The sequence below is a fragment of the Carcharhinus amblyrhynchos genome, chromosome 8 (assembly GCF_965287045.1).
Source record: "Carcharhinus amblyrhynchos chromosome 8, sCarAmb.v2.hapA, whole genome shotgun sequence".
NCBI classification, from domain to species: Eukaryota; Metazoa; Chordata; class Chondrichthyes; order Carcharhiniformes; family Carcharhinidae; genus Carcharhinus; species Carcharhinus amblyrhynchos.
The window spans coordinates 20794329-20819703 of record NC_137331.1 but is presented as its reverse complement, the minus strand read 5'-3'; the positions used below and the strand labels follow the sequence as shown (position 1 = coordinate 20819703).

Genomic DNA, 25375 nt, shown 5'->3' with positions numbered 1-25375 from the left:
TAAATAAAATCCCTCATCCCTGATACAACTCTCATAAATCTTTGCTGCAACCTCTCTAAACTTTGCATGCTTCCTAAAGCACAATGTCCAGAATTGGGCATAATGGCCAAAATCTTCCATGCTCATTTGCAGCTGGCATTTTCCAGTGCTGCTGGAAATGAATGGAGTTTAGACTGGAATGCCAAATTCTCCGTTCTCATTTGAAATGGATCCCACTAAGCATGAGACTGAAGAATTCAGTCTAATATTTATGTTTAGGCTAAGCCTGTGTTTCATAAAAGTTACCTGATTTAGTTTCAGCAATTTTCCAATGAAAAGCTCCCAAGTCGTGACTGGCCTTATTTTAATGTGTCTAAGTGACGATCAATGGCATTGTTACCATTGTACCATTGCTACATTGGGTAACAGCAGTCAACATCAAAGTTAAAAATGTTAAACATTTGTAAAGTGCAAACAAACCACTTGGGTCTGTTGCTAGAAAAATAGAATTGGAAAACAGAGCAGTTGTGCTTAATAACTTCTGTTGTTGGACATTGGTTAAACCATATGTACGATACTGAATACAGTTCCAATTTCCAAGGTTGAGGAACGTTAAGTATGTAGAGACTAAAGACTCTTGGATTGTTTGGCTTAGAGCAGAGAAGGTTTAGGGAAGCTTTTGTAGAGGTGTTCAATGTATGAAAGGTTTTCATTGAGTAAATACAGAAGATCTGTTCCCTCTGGCAGGTGAGTCAGTATGATGTGGGTATGCCGGCGTTGGACTGGCGTAAACACAGTAAAGAGTAGGTGAGTCAGTAACCAGAGGGCACAGATTTAAAATTATTGTAAAAAGAACTAGAGGAGAAATGAGAATGCAGCATGTTGTTACAGTCTGCAGTGCATTGTTTGAAAGGGGATGGAAGCAGCTTCAACAGTAACTTCCAAAAGAGAATTGAGTGTGTATTTGAAAAGGAGAATTTGCAGACTGCTGAAAAAAGGAGCATAATTAATTGGATAACTGTTTCAAAAAGCCAGCTCACACATGATGGCCAAATTCCACAAGGCACTGAATGCTCATACTCTAAACATATTCATGGAACAGAGAAGGTCCTTGTTTCACATCACTTTGCATTATGGTAGCTTATGTTGCCTCCCACTGATATAACGCAATGTGGGAAGGGGATGGAGGTTTGACTGGAGGTCTGGTACGTGCTGCTGTTGTGAGGCACAGTAATATCTTTGCAGCTGTGATTCCTAGTTGTCTTGGGGATGTGTCTCCAGCTGCCTTTGGCAGTTATCTTCCTGCAAGAGGGTAGAGTAAATGAGGGTAGTTGAGGAGTGAATGCCAAGCGACATGGGAGAGGTGAAGTAAATAACTTGAGAGCTCAAAGCGGATGAAGAGATTTTAGAGTGGTGAATGTAACTGATTACTGTAAAAGGAGCTGGTAGCCATCATGTAAAATGCTGAGTTGGAGAGAACACTGTGATGGGTTAGCTGAACAAGTGTCACTTTATGAAGGTGAGAAGCTGGTACCCAAATTGAACAAGGAACAAAAGGGGAGATGTATAGTGTGTTCCCTTGCCTCCCTGGCTGACGATGGTACATTTTTATGGCACTTGAGGTGACAGCATTGGCAGTTAGTATCACCTTCCCCAAGTTGCTGGAGGAGTGATAATTCTGTGTGAAATGGTGTCACACATTTCCAGGATTCTCATTATTTTGTTTTCAATGCTTACAGAAGAGTTTGGAGATCTGAGTGAGATTGCATGTTCTTCTTCTTTGACTTTTTGCCATGTGACATTGCCTACTGAACACAAATGATTATTTTTAATACTTTTGTACAAAATTATGGAGAAGTAATGTCATGTATTTATCAACAAATGAACTGGGAGAGCCTCTTGGAAGTGCCCCAGCAAAATAGATTAACCAGTTATTTTAGAGTGTACTAAAGTAATTGAGATAGCCTTCCTCACCCTTACATAACTTCCAATAATGCCAGCCTCATGCCTACCTCTTGTGCCTTCACATAGTTTCAACAATACAGCCATGGCAGGCACATCACCCAAACACATGGCAACACATTCTGAAATTCCTACCTATCTTTTGAAAGATAAAATAGCCAACAACCACTCGGAAAAGAACAGCAGCAATGTGATTGGCATACCTGGATCACTTGGGCTAATGGAGGAGTTACTGCTGCCCATCATGGAGCTGGTTGTAGCTCAGATCATTGCATCCAGATCCAGGGTGATGATATGTTCCTGCGTTATGGCTCTTCTCAAATCACGCCCATCTCTCAGCCTGGCCTCAGGCATGAAGTGTAAGATGTTGGAGATGGTGTGAACATGAACCTCTTGCTTTCCACCCCAACCTCCTGCAGCAAGCTGGGACACCATCTGGAGCCCCTTCACACTGGCCTAATAAAGAGACCACACAACCATAAACTTTCTGTCTCTGTAGTGCCCATCCAATGGAGCTGCAGTGTTGCAGGGCCTTGTCTTGGGACCTGCTTATCATTCTCATTTGGGTGGTGAGCATGAAGGTAGCCTCTTAAGTGGCTACCTGCCATAAGATTGTACCAGAGGATAACTGCAGAGGTGAGCAGGCGTGGAACCCACTATTGGTCCTGACATTGGAAAATGTTTTAAGTTGGTAAGATTTAGCACTATATGTTCAAAGTCAATGCTCTCTGCACCATTGGAAAGTCAGCATGGTAAATCCTTTGTTCGTCCTGCTTCTCTGCTCAGTGAGAAGATGATGAAATCCCCTCTCCTGTACAGGGCCTTTGTGACCTCCCTGATGCAGCGACGGTCAGTGAACCGTGAGTTGTTGCTGAACCCAGGAACCCGGGTTCAATTCCCAGCTCGGGTCACTGTCTGTGTGGAGTCTACACATTCTCCCCTTGTTTGTGTGAATTTCTTCTGGATGCTCCGATTTCCTCTCACAATCTGAAAGACATGCTGGTTAGGTGGATTTGTCATGCTAAATTCTCCCTCAGTGTCCCTGAACAGCCGCCGGAGTGTGTCAACTAGGGGATCTTCACAGTAATTTCACTGCAGTGTAAATGTAAGCCTACTTGTGACACTAATAAATAAAGTTTAAACTTTAAATCTCATCTACTCCCATCTAGAAGGATCCTCTGGTGTAAAAATTGAGGGTGTTGATGAGCTTCACAACCACTAGCCATACCATTCTCACATCGCTGTGCAACTGTAGTTGAGAGGGGACACAGTTCAATCGCTGCCCCCTTGGTGAAATTCAGGTGCCTCACACACTTTTCCTGGCTGAGGTGGAGATAGGAGAAGTGCTGCAAATAGGGCCTATTCTTGAATGCTCTCCTTCTTCCGCTGAGCATTTCTTCCCCTCTCTGGTACTGATGTTCCATTTCTTTATCATGACGCAGCCCAAGTGGGATATCACCCCCGTTACTGAAGTGGGCTTTCTCTGAGAGGGCAGAAAACTCCTCTGACCTCCTTGTCAGGGTCCAACAACATTCTCTTGAAGATCCAAAATGTGAGCAGTGCTCCTCCAGGAATACATTTATACAAACACTACACCAAAAGCATCTCGTCTGCAATTGAATGGCAATCCCTTTCAATAGCTCTAATTTGGGTTGGCATAGATGGCAGGGTGGGGATTGGCAGGGGCAGGGAGCAGTGGATACAGTCCCTCATTCAGCTGAATGCAGCAGGGGGTGATTATGAGAATGAATGGATCTGCACAGTGCAAGATGTTACATACTGTACCAAAGCAGCAAGTAGAGATAGGTTCATATCACAGTCTGCCCTATGAGTGTGTTTTGGGGAAGTGCTTGGAATGCCCACACTAGCACCCCATCAGTCAGGATGGGGTATACCAGTGATGGCTGGAATGCCCTGGCTGCCATTATTTCATTTCAAGGCTTCCGAGGCACTGGCAATGTTAAGGAACCCAATCTCTTGGCCGCAGTTACTATTGACATGACAGGATTATTGTTTAGCACCAGCAACCAGTTCCACATTACATGAGTACAGCAATGATAACAATAAATATATTTTCAGTTGTACAATTAGTTTTGATACAAAAAGGTACTGTGTACAAGGGGTCAGTGTAATTTTTATAACATGGGAGGAAGGCCTCAGATGCCAAACTGTTGAGAGTCCCTGCTTTAGATGCTATTATTTTTCTGAGGGTGCAAGATCACTGCAGCTCACTTTGAGAAAACTTTAGGACCTTATTTATTTGAAACATTGCTATGGAAATTGTGCTGCGAAGCAAGAATAAAAAATACTATTCCTGTCTTGGTGTTGGCACAGTTTTCCGGTTTCATAAAATCACATCATAGAATCCCTACAGTGCAGAAGGAGACTGTTCAGTCCATCAAGCCTGTACTGACGACAACAATCCCACCCAGGCCCTAATCCTGTAACTCCAGGTATTTACCCTGCTAATCTCCGTGACACTAAGGTGCAATTTAGCATGGCCAATCAACCTAACTAGCACATCTTTCGACTGGAGCATGCAGAGAAAACTCATGCAGACACAGGGAGAACATGCAAACTCCACACAGACAGTCACCTAAGGGCCAGAATTGAACCCGTGTCCATAGTGCTGTGAGGCAGCAGGACTAACCACTTTCATGTTCACATGATCAGTAGCTCAAGTATGAGTATCGAAACAATGGGCCGAATTCTCCTACCTCATCCGCTAGCTGGGATTATCTGGTCCTGCTGCAGTGAGTGAAGATTTGTGTGAGTACCAAATTCTCCTTTCTTACTGGTAGCCATGATGGCCAGGGAATTCCAGCCAGAGTCTGAGCATGTGGTCATTCAGGTAACTTAAAACAATATTTGTAATCCCTCTGTGCTCAAGTGTTTATTTAATAAGGATAAATATTAGGCCACTACTCACCTCTGTTGACATCTGGAGCAACCAGTGTTGGCTCCTGTACATTCTCTCTCCTCCTTAATAAAAGCAAGTTACTGCAGACGCTGGAATCTGAAACCAAAAAAGACCCTTTGCAAAAGGTCACCTGGACTCGAAACGGCAGCTCTTTTCTCTCCTTACAGATGCTGCCAGACCTGCTGAGATTTCCCAGCATTTTCTCACTCTCTCCTCCTTATTGGCCCTCTCTTTCCATGTTATTTTAAATTCTCTCATACTGGCAATTTCTCCTTTGTGCACCTCATTTTGTTTCACCCCACCCCTTGCCTATCCTTTTCAATCCTTCTAAACTATTGCCTGCTTATAAATTTCTAACAGATATCTTCCTCCTTTTCCCCCCTTGGGTTCTGCACTGAATGGTTTACTCATCATAGTCATCACTTCATCTTGCCCTTTCTCCTCTGAATTTACTGACCTTGTCCTCCTTTAACTTCTTCATGACCACTCCTCAAGTTGCCATTTTATGTGGACTCTCTACTCCTGAATCTGGAGCACAAACAAGACGATCTGCACCTCCGTGTTTCCCTCACTACTCACATCTCTCCCTACCCTTCCAATCTCACTTCTTTTTGCAGCACCCTTTGTATTCAATAAAGTCATTGTTGTATTCTCTGTAAATATCTGTAAAGAGCTGGCAACTAATTAGCTAAGAACTAATTATATGTGCAAATATTTCATTGGGCAACTTTTCACAGTGGAGGCTGACGTGATGAGTAACAGAACCAATTCAAACTAGTCATTAAGATAAAAGTAAAATACTGCGGATGCTGGAATCTGAAACAAAAACAGAAAGTGCTGGAAAATCTCAGCAGGTCTGACAGCATCTGTGGAGAGAGAATAGATCTGACATTTCGAGTCTAGGTGACCCTTTGTCACAGCTAAGAGCGAAGACAATCAGAAGAGGTTTACACTGAGAGCAGGGGAGGGGAGGTACAGATTGTAAAGGACTACCTGAGGAATGTGGCAGTTGCCCAGAAACATGGATGGGGTGAGGAAGCAAGATGGAGAACGATAATGAAAAAGTGGAAAAATTGAAGTAAGATATGATGATAAGAATGGATGAATGAGATGGAGGGGAGAGTTAATGCTCTGAGGTTGTTAAACTGTAAGTTCAGTCCAGAAGGCTGAAAACTGCCCAATTGGAAGATGAGGTGCTGTTCTTCCAGTTTGTGTTGGGGTTCACTAGGACATTGCAAACTGGAAGAGCATGAACTCCTCCCTCCACCTTCACCCCATTCCCATTTACTTTATTTCATTTCTTCATCTCATTCATCCAATTTTATCATTTTTCTTTCTTCCATTTTGCACTTCTTCATTCTCCACCACCCCCACCCCCCCACCCCCTTTCAGGACAGCTGCCACATTCTTCAGGCAGTCCCTTTACAATCTGTACCTCTGTTTTGCTATTCACACATTCTAATCACTAAGTGGACAACTTTGGCAGCTTTCTTAGCCTTCTTCCACATCATTTACATTTCCTTGGTCCAATTACAGTCCCATCACTTCCCCCCCTTCCTCATAGTATAAATTTTCTTCACTCTTAACTCTGACACGGGGTCATCCAGACTCAAAATGTTGGCTCTATTCTGTCCCCACAGATGCTTTCAGACCTGCTGAGATTTTCCAGCATTTTCTGTTTTTATTTTTAAGTCCTTCTTCTATACAAAGCAGCATGGCAGGTTAAAGATAAAGAGATCCGAACTTTCCAGTGTAATGATTACCAACATCAGGGAACCTAAACACAACAAGAACTCATAGCAGTACTTGTGGTGAATTAGAACAGGAATGAAATGGTTATGGTTCCGTGCTCCATCTATTGGAATGGGTCACTTCAGTTCCATTTGAACAGTAAAATTTGATTGAAACTGATGGTCTTTGTTCTCTCTTTTTAATGCAGTATAATGATATCTGTGTACGAGGTTCACCAGGGGTTCCTGGCCGGGAGGGTAATCCCGGTACGAATGGTATCCCAGGAACACCAGGGGTTCCAGGAAGGGATGGAATCAAGGGAGAGAAAGGCGAGTGTATGCAAGAGCGCCTTGAGGAACCCTGGAGAATCAACTACAAGCAGTGTGCTTGGAAAGCACTCAACTATGGCATTGACCTCGGCAAAATCGCAGTAAGTGAGATGAAATAAAGCAGATGAAGCACTAGAATATTAGTTTCATGGACCAGAAATTGCAGGAAAAGAACGACACATTAACAGCACATGTATTATTAAATTTCATTGGAAAAAATCAGCACTTTGAGGGTGAAGAAGAGATGAACCATGAGTTCGGTCACTTTGCAAGTTCCTCAAATCCAGAATAAATTATCTCCTTGTCATGAAGCTCCCATTGTCAGATTTACACCACTTCTGCAAGTTAATCTTGCTGTAGCCATTTAGGGACGAGAATTGATGTCTTAAGGACCTTGTTAATGACGTGATTTATTGTGTTGACATGATGCCCAACTTTGAAGCCGAGAAGGGAAAATAAACCTTCAAGAGTATCACTCCAACAGGTAGTAAATAGTTCCTTGTGTTTTTTTTTACTTCTTATCTGACTTGGTATTATATTTATATAACTCTTGTCAGCTACAGTTCTATTCGTGTCAGAAGTTAAAAATATTCAGGAATAAAATTGGATAATTTCAAAAATTGACGTCTTGTGATACCATATAGAAGTAATTTGAGATGTGAAATAGGATTATTTAAGATTACACAGAATATTCAACATCGTAACAAGTCATCACTGAAGCAGGCCATTTGGCCCAAGCAGTCCATGCTGGTGTTTATATCCCACTCAAGCCTCTCTCATCTTTTCTCATTTAAATCTACCATCATAACTATCTGTTCTTTTTTAACTCCTATGCTTGTCTAGTTTCCCCTTAATTGCATCTATACTATTCAGTCCAACCTCTTCCTGTTCCACCTTCATATCACCCTTTGAGTAAAGAAGTTTTTTTCTGAGTTACCTACTGGATTTCTTGTTGATTATCATATATTGATGGTCTCTAGTAATGCTGTGAAGTCGTGATATACCCAAGTACGTTAAGGCAGATCTACTGCATTAATTTATTTCCTTGCATATCTAATACTTTACCTGTATTGTGTGAATACATGTGAATACAGTTAAAAAGTAGCTCCTTAGTAAATCTTTAACTTCCTGATTTCCAATTATCTGCGTCTGTAATTAAGGGACCACAGTCTTGCCCAGACGCGGGTTGATGGGTTTTTGATAAGAGAGGGGATTAAGGGTTATGGGGAGAGGGCGGGAATGTGGAACTGAGCCACGACAGATCAGCCATGATCTTATTGAATGGCGGGGCAGGCTCGAAGGGCTAGATGGCCTACTCCTGCTCCTATTTCTTATGTTCTTATGTTCTTAGTATCCCTTGTAGGACTTCTCTCATATTCCCACTGTCCGATGTTCCCCTTTCTTGTTCTTTGTATTTCCTTCAAAATCCAGAATATCTTTTGCCTGCATATTTCAGTTTTATAATTTTATTTGTAATTTCTTTTAATTTGATATTTTTACATCTTTTTCTATTCTTCAATTCTATTCATTGTCTTTTTACTGTCTGCCCACTCTTACCCATTCCCTTCTTCCTGATGCTTTAATTATACGAGTTGGGAATCTTTGGAATTCTCTTACCAGAGGGCTATGGATATTCCATCATTGAATACATGTATGGCTGGATGGGGTGGACAGATTTTGGTTTCTCTGGGAATTAAGGGATATGGAGAGTGGCATAAAAATGGAGTTGAGGCCCAAAGTCAGTTGTAATCACACTGAATGACAGTGTGGATTCAGCGGGCCATACGGTCTACTTCTGCTCCTATTTCTTGTGCTCTTGTGTTAGTGCGTCCTTGTTCCATATTGCAATTCTTCTTGCTTTTCCAATTTTCATGTCCTTTCAAAAACTTCACAACCTCAAATAAATATCTCCTATTCATATCAAGCTACAAGCCAGGTGTCAGTAATGGCTATTACATCATGCCCTTTAAGTTGAATTTTCTGTTTTAATTCACTTGCAATATTTCTTATGCTGCATGTATTAATGTAGAGAACTTTTCTTTGGTCAATAGACCCTGTCATGTCCTTATAGCATGATGTTTTTAACACAGTTTAACTTACCACACTACTTGCTTCTATAATCAGTCTTGTTCTATTATTATCAGTTGTCACTTGCTACAATTTTTTCTAAATCTGTGGTTCAGAAGTTCGAAGTGCTCTGATGTACTCAGTAAGAGGAGCACCGTATGAATGGAATTTAATTTTAGAAAATATCTGGACTCCTTTGACAATTGAGAATACCATGCTGAAAATTGTTGGGGTAATCATAGAACCCTACAGTGCAAAAAGAGGCCCTTTGACCCATCGAGTCTGCACCAACCACTATCCCACCCAGGCCCTACCCCAATATCCCTCTAACCTAAGCATCCCTGGACACTAAGGGCAATTTTAGCATGGCTAATCAACCTAACCCACACATCTTTGGACTGTGGGAGGAAACTGGAGTACCTGGAGGAAACGCACGCAGGCACAGGGAGAATGTGCAAACTCCACACAGACAGTGACCCGAGTTGGGAATCGAACCCAGGACCCTGGAACTGTGAAGCAGCAGTGCTAACCACTGTGCTACCGTGCCACCCATGGGGAGGAGAAATCAGATTCTGTAATGTCCGTTACACTACAAGGCTTCTTCAAGTTGGAAAATCTCATCCTGACACACATGCGCAATTCCAGTGTGAAGTTGCAAAACGCCATCTGGGGAAAAGGATTTGTGGGACGCAAATGATGACAGCACAAAGAGCAGATGGGTTATAACAAACATTAGTGTGCAATGTTGATTTCATTTAGATCCTGGCATTCTTTGAGCTCCACGATTCAGCCCATACCTTCTCTTAATCATGCCAGTTGAACAAGGTCGGGTTAAACGGCATGAAAGATTCCACCTGTCCCACAAGCACTATTCAGGAATCATAAACTAGTACTACTGGGTTACGTTCCTGGCTGCTGGTACAGTACTATGTACTTTGGGAGCTTTTTGATGCTTATATCAATAGACTGCAGATTGACTGATGCTGAAGTGTGTTTTTGATGACTTAATGGCTTGTACTGAAAGTAGTTACACGTAGATATGGGCTGTCTGATAGGACTCCCTCTTGGAATTCAGCACGACTGAGAGATTGAAGAAAGGCCATGGAAAGCAAGGGGAAGGGCTGTCAGCAGCAGATCATATCCATAGAGGGTGGTGGGTGTTAAGGGAGCAACTCTCTTGCCTGAAGTTCAGTGATAACCAATGCTTGAGCCATCTGCCTTCTAAAGAAGTTGTGACTGAAAGTTGACTATTCATGAAGTCACAACTCCAACTTCAGAGGAGCCTATGGACTACATTACTTGTGGCTATCAAGGTGACTGCGGCTGTGAACCTTGATACATCTTGCTCTTCCCCGCTGCAGATACAAACAATATCAGTCAGTTTATAGTACACTGTTGATTCAGGAGGTCACTGAGGCTTTCTGTACAAAGAGAAATATAGAAAACAGGAGGAGGGGGCCATTAGACCCTTTAAGCCTGCCATTCAGTATGAGCATGGCCGATCATCTAACTCAATACTCTGATCCTGCCTTCCCCATATTCTTTGATCCCTTTCACCCCAAGGACTATATCTAACTCCTTCTTGAAAGCATACAACATTTTGGCCTCAATTGCTTTTTGTGGTAGTGAATTCCATTGGCTTATCACTCTCTGGGTGAAGAAATTTCTCCTCATCTCAGTCCTTAAAGGTTTTTTTAACCGCTTATCCTTAGACAATGACCCCTCGTTCTGTACACCCTGACCATTGGGAACAATGTTCTTGCATCTACCCTGTCTACTCCTGTTCAATTTTTCTAAGTTTTTATACAATTCCTCCACATTCCTCTGAACTCCAGCAAAAGAGAAATAGCTTCATCTTATTCCTTCTTGCCGGAGACAGGTAGGCAGAGTGAGCTCAGGGGATTGACATGGATTTTAAGCTTATTGTTGGTATAGAGCGCCACTAACTGCACTCATTGCCTTGCATGCGTTTCCATTTTCTGAACCAAAAGAGGTTTTAGTCTATCAGTCTGCAACTGTTGTGTGACCACAGACACAGGCATCATTCAGGTCAATCCCCAGTGTCCTGGAAATAGTCATCATTCATTCATTCTGCAGCATCCCTCTATTTAAATCACCACAGCAAATCATAGCATGGATACTGAGCAGATCGCTCATGGCTCATGAACTCGTGCACTTACACAGCAGACATAAACTGAGAGGCATGCTGCCACAGGGAATATTATAGCTAACACCATCCATGCTCACAAAGCAATACAAGATGTAAAAATAACAGGGTTGTTGTGGTGAGAAATTTTAACTTCCCCTGTATTGACTGACACTCACTTAATGCTAGGGGCATGGACGGGGCAGAGTTTGTAAGGTAAATCCAGGAGGGCTGCTTCAAGCAGTGTGCAGTTAGTCCAACTAGGGAAGGGGCCATACTGGACTTGGTATTGGGGAATGAGTCTGACCAGGTGGTTGCATTTTAGTAGGGGAGCAGTTCAGGAACAGTGACCACAACTCAGTAAGCTTTAAGGTACTGATGGATAAAGATAAGTGTAGTCCTCAAGTGAAGTTGCTAAATTGGGGGAAGGCTAATTACAACAATACTAGGCAGGAACTGAAGAATGTAGATTGGGGGCAAATGTTTGAGGGCAAATCCACACCTGGCAAGTGGGAGGCTTTCAAGTGTAACTTGATAGGGATCCAGGACCGGCACATTCCTGTAAGGATGAAGGATAAATATGGCAAGTTTTGGGAGCCTTGGATAAAGAGAGATATTATGAGCCTAGTCAAAGAGAAAAAGGAAGCATTTGTTAAAGCTAGGAGGCTGGGAACACAAAGCAAGTATGGAATACAAGGAAAGTAGAAAGAAACTTAAGCAAGAAGAGGGCTAAAAGGGGTCATGAAAAGTCATTGGTCAGCAGGATTAGGGAAAATCAAAGGGTTTATATATATATAAAAAGAGCAAGATGGTAACCAGAGAGAGGGTTGGCCCACTCAAGGACAGGGGAAGGAAACTATGGTTCAAGCCAGAGGAAATGGATGAGGTATTAAATGAATACTTTGCATCAGTATTCACCAAAGAGGGCTTGGTGGATGATGAGTCTGGGAAAGGGTGTGCAGATAATTTGAGTCATGTTGAGATTAAAAAGGAGGAGATATTGGGGTTCTTGAGAAACATTAAGGTAGACAAGTCCCCAGGGCCTGGTGGGATATACCCCAAAATACTGAGAGAGGCAAGGGAGGAAATTGCTGGGACATTGAGAGAAATCTTTGTATCCTCATTGGCTACAAGGGAGGTCCCAGAATATTGTTGTTGCTTTGTTTAAGAAGGGTAGCAAGGATAATCCAGGTAATTACATACCGGTGAGCCTGATGTTAGTGGTAGGGAAATTATTGCGGAGAGTTCTTCAAGACAGGATTTACACTTGGAAATAAGTGGACGTATTAGCGAGAGGCAACATGGTTTTGTGAAGGGGTGGTCGTTCCTCACTGACTTGATCGAGTTTTTCAAGGAAGTAACAAAAATGATTGATGAGGGTAGGGCAGTGGATGTTGTCTACATGGACTTCAGTAAGGCCTTTGACAAGGTCCCTCATGGCAGACTGGTGCAGAAGGTGAAGCCGCTTAGGATCAGAGGCGAGCTGGCAAGGTGGATACAGAACTGGCTCGGTCATAGAAGACAGAGGGTAGCAGTGGAAGGGTACGTTTCTGAATGGAGGGCTATGGCAGGTGGCATTCCTCAGAGGTTAGTGCTGTTTGTAACATATATAAATGATTTGGAGGAAAATGTAACTGGTTTGATTAGTAAGTTTGCTGGTGACCCAAAGGTGGTAGATTTGTGGATAGCGATGAGGACCATCAAAGGATTCAGCCGGATATAGATCGGTTGAAAACTTAGGCAGAGAGATGGCAGATGGAGTTTAATCCAGACAAATGTGAGGTAATGCATTTTGGAAGGTCTAATACCGATAGGAAATATATGATAAATGGCAGAACCCTTAAGACTATTGATAGGCAGAGGGATCTGGATGTACAGGTACACAGGTCACTGAAAGTGGCAATGCAGGTGGAGGAGGTGGTCAAGACAGCATAGGGAATGCTTGCCTTCATTGGCCGGGGCATTGAGTTTAAAAGTTGGCAAGTCATGTTGCAGCTTTGTAGAACCTTAATTAGGCTGCACTTGGAATATAGTGTTCAATTCTAGTCACCACACTACCAGAAGGATGTGGAGACTTTGGAGAGGTTACAGAAAGGATTTACCAGAATGTTGCCAGGTATGGGAGGCATTAGCTATGAGGAGAGTTTTGAGAAACTTGGCTTGTTCTCACTGGAACGACGGAGGTTGAAGGGTGGCCTGATAGAAGTCTACAAGATTATGAGGGGCATGGACAGAGTGGATAATCAGAAGCTTTCTCACAGGATGGAAGAGTCAATTACTAGGGGGCACATATTTAAGGTGCGAAGGGGCAAGGTTTAAAGGAGATGTACAAGGCAGATCCTTTAAACAGATGGTGATGGGTGCCTGGAACTTATTGCCAGGGATGGTAGTGGAAGCGGATACGATAGTGACTTTTAAGGGGCGTTTTGACAAACACATGAATAGAATGGTGTTGCCTGCTGCACAGCCTGTTTTAACTCTTATACGGTGGACAAATAACTACGAGTAGACGTCTTATAAGTACAACCAATATTTATTTAAACCCACACAATCAATAATCACCCACCCAACCAACAATAAGTTATCTTACAGGAAAATACTATAGTTCAAGTCCAATACGAGACCTTGATTTAACTTTGCGTGACTGGCAAGTACCCAAGCAGATATTGGCCTTTATCTGTGCGCTGGTCTTGGTAGTTGTCTGAGTAGTCTGGTCCTTTGGCCTGGTGTGGCACCCTGGCTCTGGTCTTTCTTCCTTCCTTCTCGGGTGTGGTGGCTCTCCGTTGTTGTAGCTTGTTCATGGGGTCAGAGAGAGAGAGAGATTCCTGGTTGTGCAGCACCCTTTATACCCTGTTTGGTTTCACACCCCTTTTTGGCCATTGCCAATCAATTGTTCAGGAGTTGATCCCCCGATCGATAAGAATCCAATGAGGTGCTACCACACCGATCTCTGGGTGTGTCCCCAGCGGCCATGTCTCTAGGTGCTGGAGGCACATAGGTCACATACCTCCCCCCTAAATAAGGGTTCACGGTGCCTTTATGTCTGGTACACAACCCTGTGTGACCTGAAAATCTCTTTCACCCTGGAGATGAAACAAGCCAGTGTAACTGTAAAGTCTCTTTCATCCTGGAGATGACCCATATCCTGTTTATTCACTCGTCAGGGTTGCAGCCTGTTTGTCTCTGTCTTTAAACTGCAGCCTGTCGGTTTAGTTTCTTGCCCAATTGTCCCAGAGTGCTTTACAAAATGCAATTTTAGATAGCCCGTTTGGCCACAATGGGAATAGAGGGATATGGTCCCCAAAGGTAGGGGGTTTTAGTTCAGTTGGACAGCATAGTCGGTGCCGGCTTGCAGGACTGAAGGGCCTTTTCCTGTGCTGTAATTTTCATTGTTCTTTGATCTGCTGCCTGCACTGCTCTGCAGGAGACTTCCTGTACTCAACCAAGCAGCTCAGGATTTGTGATGGTAGGTGCATGATGGATAACCTTACCATTATATGGAAATAAGCACCTCGAAGAGCAGGCAAGAATCCAAGTACAGCAGCAGGAAGAGGAGCAAAAGAAACATTTGACTAACTTCCTCTCTTTTATTTTGCCTTCATTCTGGTTTTTTCACTTCTCTCATTATAATATCTATCTGACATTACATTTCTATTTCAGTTATCTTTTATGTTCTCTATTTTGTATGTCTAAACTTTATTATTGCTGCTTTAATATGTATTTTACTTTTTCTTTCTGTATGCTTTTTTTCTGATGTCATTCAAATATTTGTCTGCCTAATTCGCATTTAATTTTCTGGTGTTATTCTTTTAATTTGAACTTTCTCCTTTGTTTTGCATTTTAATAGGATGGTATGCCTGATTTTTTTGTAACTTCTTATAAAGCTATGTTTCCTTCTATCATTAATTTTAAAACACATACACAAATCTTTGAATAAGACGTGTTCAAACGGCAGTTGAGAAAACATGTTGGATTATGGGCTTTATGAAAAGAGACGTTGAATAAAAGTGCAATAAAAGATTGTAATGAACCATTATGATTCATTGGCTCAGCCTCAACTGGAGTATTGTGACTAATTCTGAAAACCACACGTTAAATAGGATGACAAAACTTTGGAGAAGATGCAGAGGAGCTTTATTAGAATGATACCGGGGTGAGGGACTTCTGTTATCTGGAGAAGCTGGGATCATTCTCCTTTGAACCACAGAAGACTAAGGGGAGACTTAATAGATTATGATGGGCTTTGATAAAACTCCGTCTACAGGATTTTATGTAGCTTGGACCCTCCACTGACAGGGAATTCTGCATTGAGGGAAGGGGGTGTCACCATCAGCCAGCCCAGAACTGGTGGACAGGGTGGGATTCTATGAGTAAAACTGATAAGTTTTCATCTGTTATAACCATTAATCAAAATATTGTTTCTTGTAAAACCATGGTTGTTACATTTAGTCGTTGAAAAGGTCTTTAGACTTGTTAAAGGGGGATCAAAGAAATTGTGTAGTTTTGTACAGTTGGAATATGAAAACCTATTTGTTCTGTGTGGAGTTTGCACTTTGTGTGGGTTTCTTCCGGGTGCTCCAGTTTCCTCCCATAGTCCAAAGATGTGCAGGTTAGGTGATTTGGCCGTGCTAAATTCTCCCTCAGTGTACCCTAACAGACACCTGAGTGTGGCGATGGGAGGACGGGGGTGGGGGGGGGGAGGGGGAGGATTTTCACAGTAACTTCATCGCAGTGTTAATGTAAGCCTACTTGTCAGTCATAAATAAACTTTAAAAGAAAACTTTAATCAACATGCCATTGGACAAACAAAAACAAACTATCTTTTACCGTTGAATTGTTAACCCCCACAAAGAAAGCAGTTAGATTTTCCTTTAGCTAATTCTTCAACACTAACACTGATCAATCCATTTGAATGTGTCAATACTTGGACATGTTTGAAATTTCAGGAATATATTGGTCTTTACTTACAGGAACTGATTGAAGCGATGACGGAATGCTAGTCCCCCTGACATTAAGGGGCAATTTAGCTAAGCTATCTCAGCCACACATCTTTGATAGTTCGACCCATAGAATCTCGACTGTGCAGGAAGAGGCCATTCGGCCCAATTTTGCTGCTTCCCCGCGCTCAATAAAATGAGGTTGAGAGAATGTAATGGACCAGAATTCTCCGACCTCACCCATGACTAGGATTCCTGGGTTCTCTGATCTCTCTGCGGTAGTGGGGCATATAAGACCGGAGAACGCACAGTGTTAGCACTGCTGCCTCACAGTGCCAGGGTCACTGTCGTCTGCTCGTCTTTGGACTGTGGGAGGAAACTGGAGCACCCAGAGGAAACCCACACATATACGGGATAAACATGCAGACTCCACACAGACAGTAACCTGAGACCAGGAATTGAACCCAGGTCCCTGAAGCTGTGAGGCAGCAGTGCTAACCACTGTGCCACCGTGCTGTCCCATTCTCTTCCTGAGAATTGGCAATGTTCCCATCTGCCAGATCTAGATGAAGGCTGGAATCTTACCTCGGGATGGCAGTCTCACCTATTTGGTGATACTGATGAAGGGAAGAATTTCGGCAAGGTTTTATTTCTCCATATGTCTCAATTACTTTGGTGGGTCAATAGGGCCATTCTTTAAAATACAGACACTCAAAATTATATCTAGGCTTTCACAGAAAAATTAGGTGAAAACAAATAAGGTGAATATTTATTGATGTACAGATTGGCAGAGTAATGCTTTTTGTTGCTATCACAATGCCACCTTGTGACTAAAACTAGATATGGCATAAATTGAACAAGGAAACATCAGGAAGAATTTTAAGGGAAAAGCAGGGCAAGTTTGACTGCAGCCTAGGGTTAAGTCTTCGCAATCCATCTGCACAAAAATGGGGACAATGCAGAAATTGTAGTTAAGGAAGAGAATTAAATGGTCAGAGAATAAATATTAAGGGGTTTAGCATGTTTGAAAGTGGATACAGTGTCAGACCTGAAATATATCTCAGACAGCTAAGTGAAAGCAAGAGGGAAATTATAGAAGTCTCTGAAAATCATTTTCCAATCTAGAAAACTATTTCCAGTGGGGTTCCCATGGAACTTTCTACTAAGTCCCATCCTTTCCTGGTATAAATCAGCGAATTGGTGATAGAAAGACGATAAACGTGATTTGCATGTGAGTTGGACTATAGTGAAGGAGAGTTAAGAACATAAGAACATAAGAAATAGGAGCAGGAGTAGGCCATCTAGCCCTTCGAGCCTGCCCCGCCATTCAATAAGATCATGGCTGATCTGTTGTGGCTCAGTTCCACTTTCCCGCCCTCTCCCCATAACCCTTAATCCCCTCTCTTATCAAGAACCCATCAACCCGCTTCTTAAAAATATTTAGCGAGGCAGCCTCCACCACTTCAACGGGCAGAGAATTCCAGAGATTCACCACCCTTTGAGTGAAGAAGTTCCTCCTCAACTCCGTTCTAAACCGCCTCCCCTTTATCTTGAGGCTGTGCCCCCTAGTCCTACTGTCTTTTTTGAGCGGGAAGAGTCTCTCCACCTCTATCCTATCCATCCCATTCATCATCTTATACGTCTCAATGAGATCTCCCCTCATTCTTCTAAACTCTAACGAGTACAAGCCTAGTTTATTCAGCCTCTCCTCATAGCTCAATCCCCTCAACTCCGGTATCAGCCTAGTAAACCTCCTCTGCACTCCCTCCAGGGCCAAAATATCCTTGCGCAGGTGCGGCGCCCAAAACTGCACACAGTACTCCAGCTGCGGCCTCACCAATGCCCTATACAGCTGCAGCAAGACCTCCCTACTTTTATATTCAATCCCCCTCGCTATGAAGGCCAGCATCCCATTCGCCTTACACATCGTCAGCCTCACTGTTTTGTCAAGACCTAGCGTGGTCCAGTGAATAGGTGCTGGTGTTGAACCAGATGCAATAAGTGACCAGTTTCTTGCCAATCTCGATGAATTTGATAACATCATGCTGACCTGTTGGACCTTAGATTGATTTCATCTGTCTGGTCCACCAAAGTCAGTCTTTACATGCTGTGGCAGAAAATTGCTGATGCTAGGTGACCCGATGGTTACTCTCATCTGGTTTGGCCCACCTGTTGGAATGGCGTACTGGCTGTAGTTGCTATCACATACTATCAACAAACTGAGAGCTGGGTGAAGGTGCAAACCAATATAGAATAAGCCACTCTAAAAAGTGTAGTGAGCCTGCTGTGAGATGTGCGACCCCTCCTTTACATCCCTGACATAGTGTGGCTGGGTAACTGCTCAATCTGAGATGAGTCCAGGCAAAGATCAAGATCTCCAAGAACATAATTTGCAGTTTCCTGTTAATGACTGTGCATCAGAGTTGAACATGCATCTAACATAGACTTATTCTCCAATGCTTGCAACAACTTCATCCTTACAATCAGCACAAAGAAAACTGAAATAATGTACCAGCCTGCTCCAGAAAGCTTTATCTCGAGCCCAAGGTTTCAGTTTATTACCAGTTTTTTCCAAGTTGCCCTTGTCCTTCTAGACGGTAGAGGTTGTGAATTGAGAAAGTGCTGTAGAAGGAGCCTTGGTGAGTTACTATAATCAGTGGTGGAGGGAGTGAATTTTTAAGGTGGTGTGTAGGGTGCCAATCAAGTGGGCTAATTTGTCCTGGATGGCATCAAGCTTCTTAAATGTTGTGGGAGTTGCACAAATCAAGAAAAGGGGCAAGTATTCCATCACAATTCTTATTTGTGCCTTGTAGATGCTGGATAAGTTTTGAGGCATCAGGAGGTCAGTTACAAAGTATGGAATCCCCAGCCTCTGTCCTGCCCTTGTAGTCACATTATTTATATGGCTGGTGCAGTTCAGTTTGTCGCCAATGGTGACCCCCAGGATGTTGATAGCGGGACAATCAATTACTGGTATTTCTGTTGATTATCACGAAGCAATGGTTAGATTCTCTCTTTTTAGAGATGGACATTGTCTGGCACTTGTGTGGTGTGCATGTTACTTACCAGTTATCAGCCCAAACTTGGGTGATGGCCAGATCTTGCTGCACATGGACACAAACTAGGAACGTAGGAATATAGGGCTTATGAGCAGGACTCCCTTGTCTGTCAAAAATCTGTCTAACTCTGCCTTGAATAAATTCAGTGATCCAGCCTCCACTGCTTTCTAAGGAAGAGAATTCTACAGACTAACAACATCTGAGAGAAAAAAAAATCCTTATCTCAATCTTAAAGTTGACAGCTCCTATTCTAAAATTGTTCCCCTAGTTCTTGTCTTCCCCACAAGTGGAAACATCCTCCCAATAGCTACACTGTCAAGTCCCCTCAGGATCTTACATGTTTGAAGAAGATTACCTCCCATTATTCTAAACTCCAATGGGTATAGGCCTGCCTTCCCAGGAATGAGTTGAGTAAACAACTGCTTCGATATCTGAGGAATCACAAATGGTGCTGAGCATTGTATAATCATCCACAATCATCAGCAGTTCTGACTTTTTTTTAAAATGAAGATCGTTGATGAAGCAACTGGAGATGGTCAGGTCTCGGTCACAAATCTAAGTAACTCCTGCAAGGATTTCGGCCGCTGAGATAATTGACGTCCAACACCCACAACTATCTTCCTTTGTACTAAGTATGACTCCAACCAGTGGAAAGTTTTCCCAATTCCCATTGACGTCAGTTTGGCCAGGGTTTCTGATGCCAAACTCAGTCCAATGTTGCCTTAATGTCAAGGGCAGGGACTCTCACCTCCCTTTAGAATTCAGCTGTATTGTCCATGTTGGGCACAAGGCTGTAATGAGGTCAGGAGCTGAGTGGCCTGACAGAACCCAAACTGCATGTCAGCAAGCAGGTTATTGCTGAGTAAGTGCTGTTTGATAGCACTGTTGATGACATCTTCTATCACTTTGTTGACAATTCAGAGTAGACTGATGGGGTTGTATTTGGATAGATTGGATTTGTCCTGCTTTTTGTGTAAAGGGCATACCTGGGCAATTTTCTTTAATGCCAGGTAGATGTCAGCGTTGTAGCTGTACTGTAACAGCTTGGCTCGGGGCACAGTAGGTTCTGGAGTTGAAGTCTTCAGTGCTGCCATCTGAATGTTGTCAGGGATGAAAGCCTTTGCAGTTTCCATTGTGTGATGACTTCAGCCAGGCTAATGAGGTTGGTTTGTTAGAGTATGAACTACCTGGTGAGTCCCCCTGGATGTGAGGGTGATCTGGCTGCAGCATCTGTCACCCAATTCATCGCTAGGGTTGATCGGCTGATTTAGCTGGCCAGGCATGTGCCCCCCTTCCCTCACAGTTCCATGTGCATCCCTCCCGAAGCACAGCGTTCGGTCACAGAAGATGACTCCCTAGAAGAGGACTGCTCCGCTGGTCTAGGGTATTTGATGTAGCTACAGTCTCTTGCTAGACTAAACCTCCAAGACCATTTATAGGTTGACATAGGGAAGTCAAGCTCCAAGACTTCAGACACATCCACCAAAAAGAAGTACCTGATGAGTCCTAATTGATAGTTAAATCAGAGAGCCTCATGCTCCCTATTTAAAGCAGGTGCGTCAGATTCCCAGTCTGCATTTAGCAGGGAGCAATTGGAGAGCTGGCTGTGTACAAATGTATGGTGTAAATAAAGTAATTTGGTGACAGGACTTTTGCCTCTGTAGAGGGACTGTTTGTTTGGAAGGAAAGAGGAAGGAAGAGCCATCAGTCCCTGAACATCCAGCCACTGCCAAATGCTCTGTTGTTGGGAAAGAGAGAGAGAGAGAGGCCCAAAAAGACCAGAGGCCTTGGGCCTGGAGGCTCAGGGCCCAGATTTCATCTGCAGGAGGGAGGACAACAGCCAACAAAGGGGAAAAAGTAACATCAAAGGACTGAATTGTTGGGCTGGTGCTCCCATTCACCAAAGGTCTGTGCCTGAAAGGGAGGGGAGGGAGGGTGAAGACACCCTGGACTCTTTATTAGGCCTGAAGTGCTGAAGACTAAAAGTCCCTCCACCCACTGCTGCTGCCCCCAACACTGGCACCTCCTCTTCTCTCCTCCTGACCAAGGACACTAGCCTACCTCAGTGCCCTGTCTCTTGTCCTCCCTCCTGCTTCTCTGTCCCCCTCACTCCCTCTCTGAAACCAGGGAGAGAGCACCTAGACCCACATCCCACCCATCCTCCCTCATTCTCTCTCTGAAACCCTCTCCCCAACAGATGGGCAGAGAACCCCCCCCCCCCCAACCATACTCACCCTTCCTTCCGTTTATGGACGAAAAGGGATTGGTTTAGGTTAGTGGGTCATTGTTTTGTAACTGGTCGGCACAACATCGTGGGCCGAAGGGCCTGTTCTGCGCTGTAATGTTCTATGTTCTATGTTCCCTCTCTACCCCCTTGCTGTTCCTGTTGAAAGGGCCGGACAGGTCCCCACCCAATCCTCTCTGCAACCCGACAGGGTAAAAAAAGAAATAATACACCAAACCGTAACATCTGGGCAGTCTCAGGGTGGGCGTAGCATCCACTGAGAACATGGTGACCACCCATCGTTGTTGGTGGCAGGCCTTTCAGGCCCACCTATGCGGGTGTGGCATTAGCCAAGGCCCTGCCACCATTCCGCCTTATAACAAGGCAACTCGACGTCAAGTGCAACGCCCTTCCTGACATGACCAAAGAGCCCTGCGTCGGGGCAACAGTTCTGGTTGTCGGCCCCTCAGCTATTGTAGCAGCCTCTAAGATGTACGGGAAGGCTGTATTCTTCCTGAAGACCGAGTGGGCAATCCACCTTGCCCTGGAAATGGGGCTCATGGTGGGGCGGGACTTTTCTGATGGTGGACCCCCTTGAGGCCACCTCCCAGAGGGTTGTCCTTTCGAATGTCCTTCCCTTTATCCTCGTGGAGCTCCTCCTCCCCCACCTCCATCTACTGGGAGAGGTCAGATCTGGGGTGGTGCTGATCCCGCTCGGCCTTCAGGACTCTGCCCTTTGGCATGTGTATTCCTTCCGGCACCAGGTCTTCATTCGCCTGGCCCGGTTGGAGTTATTTGAGGGGGGCTTCAACATACCGTTCGAAGGGACAACATATGTGTCTTCTGGTACCTTGCATGTAAGGAGGTGGGGCATGTTAGGAAGAATTGCCCTGCCTCCAAGGCAGCTGACCCCCACCTCAAAGCAGCTACAGCTGGCACCACAGCCCCCCTCCCCCCTAGGAAGTACCACCTGGTCCCCTGCAAGGGGAGGCCACGCCGACAGCTGTTGCCACCTTGGCTGCTGGTGGGGGGGGAGGGGTGGAGCGGAGCATCCACATGGCCAGAAGACCACGAAGAAGAACAAGAAGAACCCCCCACTACCCCAGTCATGCCAGCAGCTGGCTTGGGGAAAAAACCTGACTCCTTCAACCAGGCCCATTGATGCCTCAGCATCCTGTGCTGGGCCTGGAGTCACAGATGTGCGGGCTCCTGACTCCAGGCATGGCGGGGGGGGGGGGGGGACACATGACCCCGAACCGGAAACTGTGACATCTCCTGGGAAAGGGAAAGGAAAGCCCAAGGGGCGGGGCATGATGGAGAAAGACAATGTGCGAGGGATGCCCCTTAAGAGAAGGCGCTACACTTCAGGGAAGGGGGACCCCATCACCAGTGGGACACCCCGCACCCCTTCCCCTAGCATAGAGGTGGTGGTGCCCATGCCCCTCTCCCTATTTACACTATCCCCTGCCCCGCCCCCACCCATTTTTGTGCTTTGCCCCAAGAGCGGGGGCCAGAAAAAGGAATTAAATACTCGTTGCTGCAGTCCCCCGAGCGGGACACCCCGGGGCCAGGTGCGAGCAGTACCCCCGTGTTTCCATTCCGTCTGGTGCAATTTTGCACCCTGGAGGAGTTCATTTTCTGGACGCGGGAGGACTGCGGCAGCACCCCACTGTGTAGTTCCTTGGGTGGCAGTGGTGAAGAAAGCCCAACCTTTGATGATGGGCACCTCCACTCTCCAACGGGAGGTTTCTCTGGACTTGTGGGTTTTCTAGGTGTCTGGAGCAGGGTGGGGGACTGAACCTCTGCCACCCTCGGGCCCAGAAGCAAGGGAGGTGCCCATGGGGAACCCCCCCCCTCCATCAGTCCTGGGGGGGTGGGCTCGGGGTGGGGGGGAGCTAGGTTGGTGGCTCTGTGTCACCTGCCATACGCACTCCGGTGGGAGACCCGGAGTCAGAGGGCAACTGGCCTGAGGAGGAGAGCTGCTCGGTGGTGGGCTCAGGAATGTTTCTGAGTCCACCTAGGGTGAGGCAGGGACACCCTAATGTCTCCCACTGAGCCGCCCCCAGAGAATTCGAGGCCTTTATAAGAACACATTCTGGTCACCCTGGAAGTGTCCAACTGGCCCTTGATTGTTGGTCAGACCTGGTGCTGCTCATCCGGTCTGTGTGGGCCTGCTCACAAGCGGCGCTGGACTCGGATGAAGAGAGCAGTGCCAAGCACAAGGGTTCCTCATCGGGCTCATGGGGGAGTGGACTGGCGCGTCTTGCACCGCCACTCAGACAACTAGATACGTGGATGGTAACGGGAGCACTAAATGAAGGCGACCACAGCCAACCTCAACATTAACATTTCACTAGGCTGATACCGGAGTTGAGGGGGTTGAGCTATGAGGAGAGGCTGAATAGACTGGGCTTGTACTCGTTAGAGTTTAGAAGGATGAGGGGAGATCTCATTGAGACGTACAAGATGATGAAAGGGATGGATAGGGTAGAGGTGGAGAGGTTCTTCCCGCTCAGAAAGGACAGCAGGACTAGAGGGGACAGCCTCAAGATAAGGGGGGAGCAGTTTAGAACGGAGTTGAGGAGGAACTTCTTCACTCAAAGGGTGGTGAATCTCTGGAATTCTCTGCCTGTTGAAGTGGTGGAGGCTGCCTCGCTAAATATATTTAAGACGCGGGTAGATAGGTTTTTGGTAGGCAAGGGGATTAAGGGTTATGGGGAGAAAGCGGGAAAGTGGAACTGATTCACTTCAGATCAGCCATGATCTTATTGAATGGCGGGGCAGGCTCAAAAGGCTAGATGGCCTACTCCTGCTCCTATTTCCTATGTTCTTAACAGGAGCAGTGAGCCACTCTGCAGGCTCTCGGTCCTCCAGGACTGGAAGTATGCAGTGTGTTTCCTGCAAGAAACCTGTACCATTCCAGGAGATGAAGCGCGATGACTCTTGGAGGAGGCGGGGTGGGGGGGGGGGGGGGGGGTGGTGGTGGGGGGGGGGGGGGGGGGGGGGGGAGTGGCCGGGGGGGGTGGAGGGTGTATCTAATGAGCCATCTCACACTCGCTTCTAGTGGGGTGGCTATCTTGTTGGCCCCACATTTTCAGCCGGAGATCCTGGGGGTCAAGGAACCAAGCCAATTGCTGCACTTGACGAGGGCGCATGGTCATTCATCTCCTGAACATCACTTTAACAACCTGTTGTTGGTGGACGGGTGGTTTCTGGACTCGTTTCATCATTTCTGGGCTGTCTGGAGAAGGGAGGCTTCCTCTCCTTGAAGCTATGGTGGGATGTGGTCAAGACTCACATCTGTACCTTCCGTCAGGAGTATGCGAGGGGTCGACACAGGTGGAAATCCGAGGTCAAGGAGTTGAAGCAGGAAGCTTTTGACCCGGAGTCATGCCTCAGTCAGCCCAATGTGGACCCGGCCCTGCAGTTAGAGTACAGGGAGAAGAAGGGAGTGCTGTGGGACCAGCAACTCATCGGATCTCGCAGCACAGATGTGAGGTTGCCGCTCCAGTTCTGAGTGGACCTGGACTGTAGCTCCCCTTTCTTCTATTCACGGGGAAAAGGGCAGGCTAACCATCAGCAGTTCCTTATGCTGCTGGCCAACGATGGTTCCCCTGTCTCGGATCCGGAGGGCATCCGGCCATTGCCCAAGATTACTACACTGCTCTTTTCTCTCCAGATCCGTCCAGGGAGAATACCAGCAGAGTTTTGAGGGAGGATTAGCCCAGAGGGGCTTGAGGCTCCTATAAGCCTGGCCGAGCTGACCGGCACCTCGACAGCCTCCAGCGGGGCAAAGCCCCAGGGCTGGATGGGCTGACAGTGGAGTTCTTCAGGGAGCTCTGCAATGTCCTGGGGAACGACTATGCGGAGTCCTGGTGAAGAGTCTTGCAACTGGGGAGATACCCCTTTTGTGGCACAGGGCCTTCACTGTTCTGCTGCCAAAGAAGTGTTGTTGTGTTGTGTTGTTGTTGGGTCTCCCTCCTCAGCACGGACTACAAAATCTTCACCAGGGCTATGGCAT

The 25375-nt window shown here is 45.5% G+C and overlaps 1 protein-coding gene across 1 annotated transcript in view; it reads left to right on the top strand.

Moving 5' to 3' along the window:
• Nucleotides 1–25375, top strand: part of LOC145346460 (frizzled-6-like) — a 91899-nt gene that overhangs the window by 56561 nt on the left and 9963 nt on the right. The window contains exon 8 of the mRNA XM_080193762.1: nucleotides 6801–7022. Within this exon, the coding sequence (XP_080049888.1) occupies nucleotides 6801–7022 (222 nt within the window). The remainder of the gene's footprint in view (nucleotides 1–6800; nucleotides 7023–25375) is intronic.